The 11,816-nt window shown below is 39.2% G+C and overlaps 1 protein-coding gene across 2 annotated transcripts; it reads left to right on the top strand.

Annotated features, from left to right (window-relative positions):
- The first annotated feature begins 275 nt into the window (after positions 1 to 275).
- On the top strand, positions 276 to 9,880 carry acsl5 (acyl-CoA synthetase long chain family member 5). Of its 2 annotated transcripts, none has more exons than XM_084937226.1 (22): positions 276 to 374; positions 1,117 to 1,175; positions 1,748 to 1,901; positions 2,011 to 2,122; positions 3,345 to 3,409; positions 3,505 to 3,606; positions 3,700 to 3,799; positions 4,083 to 4,261; positions 4,409 to 4,441; positions 4,533 to 4,584; positions 5,314 to 5,387; positions 5,514 to 5,591; positions 5,661 to 5,795; positions 5,919 to 6,053; positions 7,025 to 7,120; positions 7,385 to 7,457; positions 7,579 to 7,667; positions 8,048 to 8,164; positions 8,896 to 9,039; positions 9,118 to 9,219; positions 9,308 to 9,379; positions 9,699 to 9,880. In XM_084937226.1, the coding sequence occupies exons 3-22, from the start codon at positions 1,758 to 1,760 to the stop codon at positions 9,834 to 9,836; spliced, it is 2,040 nt and encodes a 679-aa protein (XP_084793352.1). In that variant the 5' UTR covers positions 276 to 374; positions 1,117 to 1,175; positions 1,748 to 1,757; the 3' UTR covers positions 9,837 to 9,880. The 2 variants fall into 2 exon arrangements, with proteins under 2 accessions (XP_084793352.1, XP_084793351.1); XM_084937225.1 differs by having other exon boundaries at positions 1,748 to 1,913; positions 9,699 to 9,879.
- Positions 9,881 to 11,816: the final 1,936 nt, after the last annotated feature.

Genomic DNA, 11,816 nt, shown 5'->3' with positions numbered 1-11,816 from the left:
GTTCAACCCGATCTGTTTTACCTTTAACAGTGTCACTGTTAAACACATAGCAAAGAGGGAGAGGAAAAGAGGACAGGTTTATTTAAAGAATGTGGGCTAAATTCATAAAGATTTTGTAGGGGAGAAATGAAAAGTGAAAACTGTTGTAACTCTCCCGGGTGTGTTGTCTGCTTATGCAGGGCTGCAAGAGCCAGATAAGGCAGGTCGAGCCTTGCTCTGTGCAGAGGAGTTCTCACACCTGTGTGCAGTTTAAGGTGCTAATGACTGCAGGTGGGCAGGCTGTACATTAGTGGTGTTGCTTGCTTCAGCTGTTTTTTCTCCAGGGGATGAGCCAGTTCAGCCTGGTCCCCAACTACTGCTGCTAATCCCACCAGGTAACTTTTAATGAACCTATTCCCTTCATCTCACTGCCTGACAAAATTAACTCATTCGCACAAGAAAACCTGTTAGAAGATCAGCACTGTTCCTTGTTTTAAGTGAATTGACAAAGCTAGGTGTGGCGATTGTTTGTCAGACATGTGTTCTGTACACACAGATAAAAGTTTCACAAGTGAGAAAACGCACAGATAATTCAGTGAATTCATTGGTATCCTTCAGTATTGCTGTTTGATGTTTCATTTCACCATTACTGACTGTAACCTGATGATAAGATGAGCAAATGTGAGGTGGTGTTTCCTTTTATCTAATCTCTTTCCTGATTTCAACACTATGCAATACACCTTGTACTGTCTTTTGAGGGGAAAAAGTGCTGTGTGACAATATCCAAGGTTAACTTATGGGATTTAAACACATGAAAGAATCAAAATTGAGCTTGATAAACAGGAGATAAGAATAATGCCCTTTCACCAAGTGCAACCTCTTGGACTTCCCAGTGTACACGCATAAGTTTTATCTATTTGGACAGAAATCAAAGAAATTTTGTGGTTGTAAGAGCTGATGGTTGAAAGGTAGTTTAATAAATTGCACAATGTACACTTTAATACAAGACAGGTTTTGATCTCTGTGATCATGTTCTTTTTGTTTATCAGCGGAGGTGATGGTGGTCAAGGTTCAAAGGTTTTGAAGTCTCATGCTCATTCATTTTTATGGGTTCTTATTCTCTGTGTTGCCCTTCAGAGCAGAGGAAGAAGATCTGCTGTGAGCACATGCCACGCACCTCTAAGGACCAGCAGCAGGTAGGAGAACCTGTCGCTATTTCTAATTGTGTTGGTTAATTTCTAAACTATCATTAATTTTAGGACCTGTTCTTAAAAATCTCATTATAAATGTGTCAATAGATTTGTTGCACAAAAGGTAAAATATTTTTAAATGCACCTGCTTGACTGTTCAGTTGTCTTAATTAACATCTTTACCTAAGTGCAGTTCAGCAGTTTGTCACAACGGTCAAGAAACCTTCCTATGCTTAAAGTAAACTGGCCATTAAAGCATGGATTTATGTTCTTCTCATTTTAGGTGTTTGTAAATATTCTGCAGCACTTACTGTCTTTACACTGTACGGCTGTAATTCTCTCTTGACCTTTTTATGGGTTGGGCTCTAACTTGAGTGACTAGAATAACTTGCACAATTCATGTTGACTTTGAACTTGATTTATGGGCACAATATCGAGAGCAGTGTGAAGGAGCCCAGATGCATCACAATGATGTTTAGCTTAGCTTTTAAAGAAACTTGACTTACATTTGATCAAATAGTAAAGACCTGGAGGTCTAAATCTTTATAAATCCACAACATTGTTCTGTATCCCTGCAGACTCTCCACCATGGACTTCATCTTCCACTTCCTGTTCTCGCCACTCCCAACCCCTATAATTGTCTCCTTGTTCGCTTTGGCCGCTGCCACCCTATTTTACCTGAACACTCGACCAAGTCCCATCCGGTCCCCCACTGACCTCAACTGCCAAACTGTGGGTATCAAGGTAAAAGTCAGCAAACTGTCAGATATTGTCTCAAATGACTGTTAAATTGGTGCATAATCTGCTACAGAATGTCACAGTGTCTGTTTGAAATCCTTAGGATGGTGCAAGAAAGTCTGCTTTGTTGGAGGATAACAACAACCTGATATCATATTACTGCAAAGATGCAAAGACACTCTATGAGGTTTTTCAGAGGGGTCTGAAGGTTTCAGGTAATATCACTGAATTTGTTATATGCATCTTTTACAAAACAAATCCCAATGTTGCCTAGCTTTCTTTTGAGGTTTAATGAGCATGTTTTCAGTCTGCCTTGATAAAGCTGGGTGGTAGAAATAGCAAAGGTTGCAATGTTATCAGTTCATGTTATCCATGGTTCTGGTTATCTTATTTTGGATATGGATTAAAATCTGATAACATACAAAATGATTTAATTAACCGAAGACCTAAGAAAGTTCTCCAGTCTTAAAGTTGGCATTTACCTGTCCCTTATACTTGGTGGTTAGTTTATTCTGAATTTAACTCCTCCGTACAATTTCTTCAAATAGGAACAGTAATTCCACTTGGGTGTGACCCTTTTGTGGGTGTGGTCTTAGTCCAAATCCAAAAAGAACTCAGTTCTTATTAAAAAAAATATATATATAACATGATCAAACCTCGATCTGACGTAACTTCCATATGTATGCTGCAGGTTTAAGCTAAACACTCTTCTGGTAGTAATGAATATGCAGAGTATGTGTGATGTAGTGATGTGTGTGGATGGTGAAAATGTGCCATTTGTAAGGAATAAATGTAACAAACAGTTGTATAGGCTTTGCTGTTCATACTTCAACTGTATAAATCTAAACATGTTAATTTCAAACACCGATACCCTTTATAAACATTAATAGGCATAACTGTTTAAAATGTGTACAACTATAAATAAATAAATAAATAAAATAATTTAAAGTCAAAAATTGGTACCTAAAAACAAAAAGGTATGTAAAAGGTGCATGTAAATTTAAGTGTTCATGTGAAGTTCACTGGAATAAAAGGGGCTGACTACTGTGTCGGTAGCCCTATGCTTTTGGCCACGCCCTCTTCTCAACAACGCTGACAGGCGTCTTAATTGCACGAGAGTGATGTAGAGCGAGGAAATCACAATAAACCAAATTACTAGTCAGGCTCATAAGTGGGATAACTCTTGTGCTGAACATGGCATAAAGCATTTATGCTCTGCATAACAAGACCGTTTTTCCAAGCAGGAAAAATGCTTCTAAAGGGAAAACTCAGAAACTAGATGCTGCTTCTCCCAGCTGAGAAATGGTCCTAAAGCAAACAAGTGAAAATGGAAAAACTTGAGTATATGCATAAACTAGTTAACTCTTATATTGATTGCATTTCTTTAAGCACCTTGACAGTGTTGTGAAGCTCACGTTAAATCTCTTGTTGTTCCAGGTAATGGACCATGTTTGGGCTACAGAAAACCAGGAAGACCATACCAGTGGCTGAAGTACAGACAGGTAAAAGGATCAGCATCTATCAGCATCTGGGGGAAAACATTAACACCGGTTGTGAATTTCAGTTCATACTTACTCACCCCCCCCCCCTCCAAAAGGTGGCTGACAGAGCAGAGCACCTGGGATCTGGGCTTATTCATAGGGGTTTGAAGCCAAACTCCAACACCTTTGTTGGTATCTTTGCCCAGAACAGACCTGAGGTCAGTGAAGTTTAGATTTATTTATTTATTTTTTGTCTTTTCAATGTGATCAACATGCTGCAAATGTCTTACTGTTTCATTGGTCACTTGCAGTGGGTTATTGGTGAACTGGCATGTTACACCTATTCAATGGTAGCTGTTCCCCTGTACGACACGCTGGGTCCGGAGGCTCTTGTGTTTATTATCGACCGAGGTAATTGAGTTTCTCTTTGAATCCAGTTCTGCTAATTAGAGCTGGGTGGAAGTCCGGTATCTCCCTGATCCCTACAGGGATCTGTGACTTTCAATTAATCTTTTCTTTTCCAATGTGCTCCTTCAAACATATTTTGCTTTTGATTTTCTGATTTAGCTCTGGAAAATTTATTATAAGTGACATTAGATTGAGGCATTTGATTGTCTCAAATTGTACTGGTTTCAATTTGAACAATAGCCTTCTAATTTAATGCGAGTCCAGCTGATGTTTTCCTCTGTTTCAGCTGAGCTTTCCACAGTGCTTTGTGACAATCAAAAGAAAGCAGAAACACTCCTGCAGAATCGGGAGAAAGGCCAGACTCCAGTCCTCAAAACCATCATCATTATGGACTCTTTCAACTCCGAGTTGGTCGAGCGAGGAGCAAAGTGTGGTGTGAACATTGCATCCTTGGATTTAATGGAGGTAATGCACGCTGAGCACAAATAGTGGTTACAGATGAGTCATTGCTTTTGTTTTCTCCTCGCTTGGGAACAAATGTTTAAGATCTGTACTAAAACTGCTAGAAGACATTCAGCATTATTGAAAACATGTTTTGTTTTTATTCTCCAGGCACTGGGGAAAAGTAATCCTCAAAAGCCAATCGTAAGTTTCTGATACAGCCATGTAATGAAATTCATTTGAGTCTTAAAAACGTTGCACACTGTTCTGATGAACTGATTTCACGTTCCAACAGCCACCAAAGCCAGAGGACCTCAGCATTGTTTGTTTCACCAGCGGCACAACAGGTAATGGTTTTACTTAAGAATATCAAAGTCATTTACTGCAGGAATTAATTAATTTAGGAAACTTAAACTTGATGAAAGTTAAATCCAAATTTAATATAACAAGACAAAGTGGCAATGATGAAGGCGATAATTAACCACAATATGGAAAGGATGGCACACTTGGTCTCAGTGAGGGTGGGAACCCTCTGGAAGGATTGCTATAATTATTTTGCACCAAATTTGGTGACTCACTGGACTTCCCCGTGAGTACAAACACGAAGTTAACACTTGTGGTTTGAAGCAAAATGTGTTGACAGCTTTGATGGAACCTTTTAACCCCTTTTATGAATATTATGTCTCTACCAGGAAGAAATGAGGCGTTTATTATCCTGACTGATCAACAATTTGCAACATCAAATGTTTTCTAAATGTACATATCTCCTTAGCCTGCAGCCAGCCTGTATATTTGACACATAATTACATTTGCTGGGGGGGTTGTTTTGTTTTTCGGGGGGACCTGCACCTAATGAATTGCCCATTAAAATGAATCAAATCCCTAGTTTTGCCAAACTGTCTTTAGGAAATGTGTCTTGGTATCATGATGGAAGCATGTAAGGAAAACATGTTCTTCCTGGCCTATTATTCAAAGCAGTTGTGAAGGAAACGGTGTGAAAACATTTTGGGAGAAGTGGATAGCACTACGTTTGATGTTTAGGCTTTTAAGGGTAAATCATTGTACTCATTTGTCAGGAAATCCCAAGGGAGCAATGCTGACCCATGAGAACGTGGTCGCCGATGCTGCAGGTGTACTCAAAACCATTGAGGTACATGAAAAGTGGACTGGTTTTTGATTTATATATTTTTTTTTCTTTCCCCATTCTAAATGTTGGGGTGAAAAACTCGTGTAATGAGCGAAAATTAGTGCTAACAGATCTTCTGTGTAAATGTAGGTATCGATGATTCCAAACACCCAGGATGTCACCATTTCATTCCTGCCATTGGCACACATGTTTGAGAGAGTCGTGCAGGTAAGGTCCAGACTTGATCATCATTCAAAGTTCTCTTTAGGTGTGCTAACTTTGTTTTGTATTTTGCAGACGGTGATGTTTGGTGCTGGAGCTAAGGTGGGATTCTTCCAGGGTGACATCAGACTGCTGCCAGATGACATGAAGACACTGCAGCCCACCCTCTTTCCAGTTGTGCCTCGACTTCTCAACCGTATCTATGACAAGGTGGGTGTATGTGTGTGTAAGCTAAACGACTCACATTCCTTTTAAATATACTACAAAGAATTAACACAACACAACTCCAGTTTCATTGATATCAAGCGCACAAATTTTCTTTTTGACTCTTAGGTTCAGAGCGGAGCCACTACACCTTTTAAGAAATGGTTATTGAACTTTGCAGTGGAGAGGAAATATGCAGAGGTGAAGGATGGCATCATCAGGAAGAACAGCGTATGGGACAAGCTCATCTTCAACAAAGTCCAGGTACTGCTTCTGTTTGAATAGCTGTAGTTCTCAAGGGACACACACCTAATAAAAACACAAGCAGCAGAGTAAATTACTTGTGTGCACTCATGGCCACTTAATTAAGTACAGCTGAACAGCTGCACTTAATTTAAGTCAAACATCTGATGAGCCAGTCACATGGCAGCAGCCATGCATTTATGTTCAAAGTTCAAACTGATGATCTTTAAGGGGAAGGAAGGTGTTTTTAAAAATTCTATGAACGTAGCATAATTCTTAGTGTCAGACAAGACTGCTCTTAGTATTTCAGAAACTGCAGAAATGCTGGGATTTTTTTTTTTTTCGCCTCCCCCACACACTGCCATCTTTGGGATGTAAATGACCCCAAAGCGCTTTACAGTACATTCAGTCATCCACCCATTCACACACTGGTGATGGCAAGCTACCTTGTAGCCACAGCTGCCCTGCCCACAGATTAGTGGCTGACTTGCTCTGCCACCTGAGCTACAGCCATCCCATTGTACACATTTTCCAGCAGAATAACACACAATGTCATAAAGCACAAATCATCTCAAACTGAACATGACGGTGGATTCGCTGATGTCAAATATCCTCCAGTCACTAGATCCCAATCCATACACCTTTGGGATGTGGAAGAGGATATCATGGATGTGCGACTGAATCTGCAGCAAGCCTGTGACATTTATGCCAATATTGACCATAATCTTGACTAGACTGTATGGCATAAAGAATTAAGCAGAAGGGGATCCAACCCAGTACTAGCAAGGTCAAGTCACTGACTGCATGTTGAATTGTCAGTGGGTAATTGACTGTGCAAAAAGGTACACGGTTCATGAGGAAATGGTGACGTTTTGGGATTTTGCGTTCACGGGGAGGACCCCCTGATCTTCTAGTTAATGTAACCTTCCCCTTAAATATTCAAAAGCTGCAATGTATTCACTAACAGTATATGTGCTCAACCTTTCTTTTAGGAGTCTCTAGGGGGGCGTGTGAGGGTCATGGTGACTGGCGCAGCACCCATATCTCCTTCTGTTCTCAAATTTCTCAGAGCTGCTCTGGGTTGCCAGGTAATAAACACTTTAATCCTGTGTGTGCGTAGTTTGTATTCAGATTTCTATGACTCAGGTAGTCTCTTGATATTGAAATGTACTATAAGATGGTGGTAGACTTTCAAGGGCTTTGGTACATGTTGTTTTCCTGTAAACATGCACATCTTTTTAAAATAACAACAATAAAAGTGAATTAGGTCCAAGAACAGGAGGTTCCACAATGGTATCTTACAGATTTAAGATTGTGATTACAATGTTCACTTGTTTTATTGATCCCCTTAGATCTTTGAGGGGTATGGTCAGACCGAGTGCACAGCCAGCTGCACGGTCACCATGCCATGTGATGCCACTGCAGGTACACGGCACAGAAGCATGCTGAGTTTATCATCACTTCCCACTTCTCACTGACATTTTGTGTTTAAATGTTGTTTTCATCTTAAACATTTGGTTTTGTTTTTTTGTTCCTCCTCCTATAGGTCATGTTGGGGTGCCGTTGCCTTGCAATTTTGTGAAGTTGGTGGATGTTGAAGATATGAACTACTTTGCTTCAAATGGTGAAGGAGAGGTAGGCTTTTTGCAATTCAGACAGTGAGGCTTTGGGATATTTAAACCTGCAGCAAGAGCAGTTTAATCTGAAGTACTGAGGTAAGTTCAGTAATTTATCCAAGCATGTTCTTAAAGAGTAAATAAGGGTAAGTTTTTAAACATCATCACTTGTCTCAAAAGTAAATAGACTAAGTTGTTGCCGATAGTTAACCGTATAGTTCTGCATCTGTTTTCTCCATGAATTAAAACAGGTGGGTGGGCAATAGTTTACTGCTGGTTTGTTTGTTTGTTTTTTAAAGGGAAAAGTGGATAAATGCATGGATGGGTTAAATTAAAAAAAAAAGAATGTTCTACTCATCCTGTAATTTCATTACCCCCTTTTTTTTTCTTCCCCCCCAGGTCTGTATCAAGGGCAACAATGTGTTCAAGGGGTACTTAAAAGATCCAGAGAGGACTGCAGAGGCCTTGGATGAAGAGGGTTGGCTCCATACTGGAGACGTTGGGAAATGGCTTCCGGTAAATAGTCCAGCCATTTTTAAGTCTGACTAAAAGTACGACCACATGCTTTCCTTCCATGTACCCATCATATAGAACACAAAGTAAAGTTTAGTAGAAAATAATGAGGTGGGATCAGAGTTTAAGAGCTCAAAGGCTCTTATAAGTGAGCTACTAAACTAGTTTTTTTTGTTTTTCTTTTCACTGCTTGCCCTGGAAGACATGATGGTTACACTGCCTGACAAGAATGTAGGGGATTTCTTGAGGTTCTGCCATTTAAAAGGATCAGACTGACCTTGAGGTGCTTGTTCTCTTGCATGTTAAGTTTAGTGAAGACATCCAGCAACTCATTTATCTGTCAACTAAATGTAAATCTTCAGCAAGAGATGGCTGGCTTTTGAAAGTACTGGGGATTTAAGGGGAAAGTTGGATCGGTTTTAATATGGGGAGGGGGAAATTGTTTTTTGGGTAAAATTACATCTAACAACATACAGGCACCGTCACTTTAGAAGTACTGGTGAACAGAATGGGGTTTTTTGTTTTTCCTGCAGGCTGTAGCTTTTGGAGTGTTATTGGTTTTCAAGGAACTCTTACCAAGAAACCAACATGACTTCCATTTAAAAATGTTTACTTGAAGCTCAGGAACAATGCTTTCCCAGATGTGGACCATTATTTTAATGAGATGTAGGGACACACAACAGTTCAAATCACGCTCCCATTCTCTGATCTGGCCTGTTTTTTGTTTGTGGCAGAATGGAGTTCTCAAGATTATTGACCGGAAGAAGAACATCTTCAAGCTGGCTCAAGGAGAGTACATCGCACCAGAGAAGATTGAGAATGTGTATGTACGCAGTGCACCAGTGGCACAAGTGTTTGTGCATGGAGACAGTCTACAGGTAAATCTTTGGGCACCTTTGCTATGTATACACAGTGGATAAAATTCACCTAGACTACACTGCCTTCTTTGTCTCTAGTCTTGCCTGGTTGCCGTTGTGGTCCCTGATCCTGAAGTCCTGCCAGGTTTTGCTAAAAATCTTGGCTTCCATGGTTCCATTGAAGAACTCTGCAAGATCCCTGTAATGTTTTTGTCTCTTGCAAGTTTTGTAACACAATCGTATAAACTTGAAATGACTTGCTGAAAATTTTTTTTGTCTTTGTCTGCAGGAAGTTAAGAGAGCCATTATTTCAGACCTGACCAAACTAGGAAAAGAAGCAGGACTCAAGTCTTTTGAGCAGGTGATGACTCATCCTTTATTGCGAAAATGAAACGGCTGTGTTATCCACATTATCAACACCTTTTTGGCGATTTTCTGCACTTCTCAGTAACCTGGCTTTTATCACCCTCTAATGGTTAAAATGTGCAAAATCAGCTAATTATGTGCCCCAAAATGTCAATTTTCTTTATTATTATTATTATTATTATTATTATTATCATTATTATTATTATTATTAGCCTGTTAATCTTTGGTTTACAATATATGCCATAACTTGAGAAATGTAACATTAATTTGCTCTCTATCATGGCTAACATTTTCCATTTTACTAACTCATGCAGGTTAAAGATGTGCACCTCCATCCTGAGCAATTCACCATTGAGAACGGCCTGTTAACCCCCACCCTTAAAGCCAAGCGGGCTGAGCTCAAAAACCTCTTCCAGTCACAGATTGACCAACTTTATACTAAAATCCAGTAACCTGAATAAACAACTTAACTACTTGTCTTTTTATGTCTTATTTTCCATCATCTGTCAAACTTTATAGAATGGTGACTTAAACATTGGTTTTAATGTTTTGGGTTTTTTTCCTTCCTTTCTTCCTCTTTTTTTTTTTTTTTTTTTTTTTTTTTTTTTTTTTTAAAAAAACAACATTGAAGAGCACTGAAATGATGCGGTTTTGTTGGCACCAATTCACTTACGTTATAGCTCAAGTTAATTATCGAGTTCCAGTTAAAGGTTGAAAGGTCACCTAAGTTGAGGAAATGGGTTTGGTGAACTTGGTACAATCTAATAAGAATAAACTGGGGGGGGGGGGTGCATTATGGAAAGTGAACTGAAAACAAAAGCAAAACAAGCAGTGTATACATTTTGATGCTGCTGCCTGACTCTGAGGCCTGTTTGTATGTGGTCCCCAGGACTTTATATCAAGTTTGATTACAGATGAACATTTCTGCTGTGGCTCAACACCGCCCTCATGTGTTGCTTTCAAACATAGCAGGAACAAACACATTTCGTGTTAAAACAGCTGTATTAAAGGGCAATCAAGTAAATCATTTCCAGTCTATACATCACAGCTTTCAAGTGTTCAGCACTAAGAAACACTGATTTCAGCACTGACACTTTAAGTTCACAGCTAACTTAGATCTAATTTCTTGTAGGAGTTGAAGCTGTGCTTTTGCATTTCAATTTTTATTGAACCCCTTTGTGGATGTATGCCAAGATAAAATCTGAATTTGTGTATATTTTGACTGACTTGTAAACATGCTTGTCAGATAAGCTTAGCACAGACAGGGGGAAGAACGGGAAGTAAAAAGGCTCTTGGAACCCTTTACTCGTTTTAAGATGTTCAGTATTAAAACCCAGCATAGTTTCCTGCTCCAGTAATACTTTCCACACTGTCCTACCCAAACTATCATCCTCTCCACTCTTTTAACTCTCTCCCTTTCTTGTGTACAATTCTCTTCCTGATTGACTCCCTCCTTTCTGTTCTCTCGTTTCCCTCCCCCTCTCCTCTTCTACGCCCTTCTATTCTGTACCTCTTTCATACTCACTTTTTTTTTTTTTTTTTTTTAAACCTTTCTTTCACCTCCATCTCCCTCTTCTTTGTCTTCATTTTTTCACTTCAGACTGTTTCTTCACTCTTGAGGGCAAAGGGCGAGGATGTACCCCTCTCTACCTACCACCAAGGAGGTGTTTTCAGGTTGTAGGTGGGTTTCAACCTGAAAGCAGAAATATTACATTTTTAATGTGATCAAATGTTAAACACTGACCTAATTGTGACCCAAGATGCCTTTATTGGTCTGCTCCATATGAAAAGATCATGTTGTGAGGAAGTATTTACCTGCAGGAATCTGGAAATTACACAGAAGAGTGAATGAGAGGCTTGAAAAATGAATTTTATTAAACATCAGTCGAGAGGTTTGAGGTAATGGGCACCAATGTTTAAATAAAGAATTATTGAATTTACTTTGCATATTTTTTTTTCTTTTTGTTCAAAGTCAATTTAATCATTTGCTTTTATTTTATTCTGAAATGCAATAATAGACTAATCCTTTCTCAGGCGAATATAAAAGAATGAAAACAAAGCGCAGCATGTGTCTGCAGGTATTTATCGTACGTCTCAATCAGTGATTGACACATTCTTTTCAAAACAGCCTTTGCAGTGCTAATGTAGGTATGCAGGTCCAAAAAAGCTTGAATAGTTTTCTTTGTTGTTCTTTAAGCAAACTGTTACACTGTGCACCATCAGGGTGAAACTATTAATGTAGCTTCCACACGTTATGTAAAAACTTCTGTTTTTATTCTAATGACTTGGCAGCAGTTACATGTTTGCATTCACACTACTGACTATTAATCCTTCTGTGTCTAAATCTTTGTTCCATGCATTAGCTTATGATGTGAACTTTTTGATGAGCAGGGTCTCAACACATTACGAAATTCTCACATAAAACTGGTATG

Source organism: Perissodus microlepis, chromosome 8 (assembly GCF_051167445.1).
Source record: "Perissodus microlepis isolate ML-2025 ecotype Zambia chromosome 8, ASM5116744v1, whole genome shotgun sequence".
Lineage (NCBI taxonomy): Eukaryota > Metazoa > Chordata > Actinopteri > Cichliformes > Cichlidae > Perissodus > Perissodus microlepis.
This window is presented reverse-complemented; position numbering and strand designations above follow the sequence as displayed.

Bases quoted from the DNA above. Each gene is read 5' to 3' on its own strand.
- acsl5 (XM_084937225.1), top strand. From the start codon at position 1,758: ATGGACTTCATCTTCCACTTCCTGTTCTCGCCACTCCCAACCCCTATA. The intron at 8,165-8,895 runs GTAAATAGTCCA...TGTTTGTGGCAG, and splicing joins ACGTTGGGAAATGGCTTCCG to AATGGAGTTCTCAAGATTAT. The intron at 9,380-9,698 runs GTGATGACTCAT...TAACTCATGCAG, and splicing joins GACTCAAGTCTTTTGAGCAG to GTTAAAGATGTGCACCTCCA.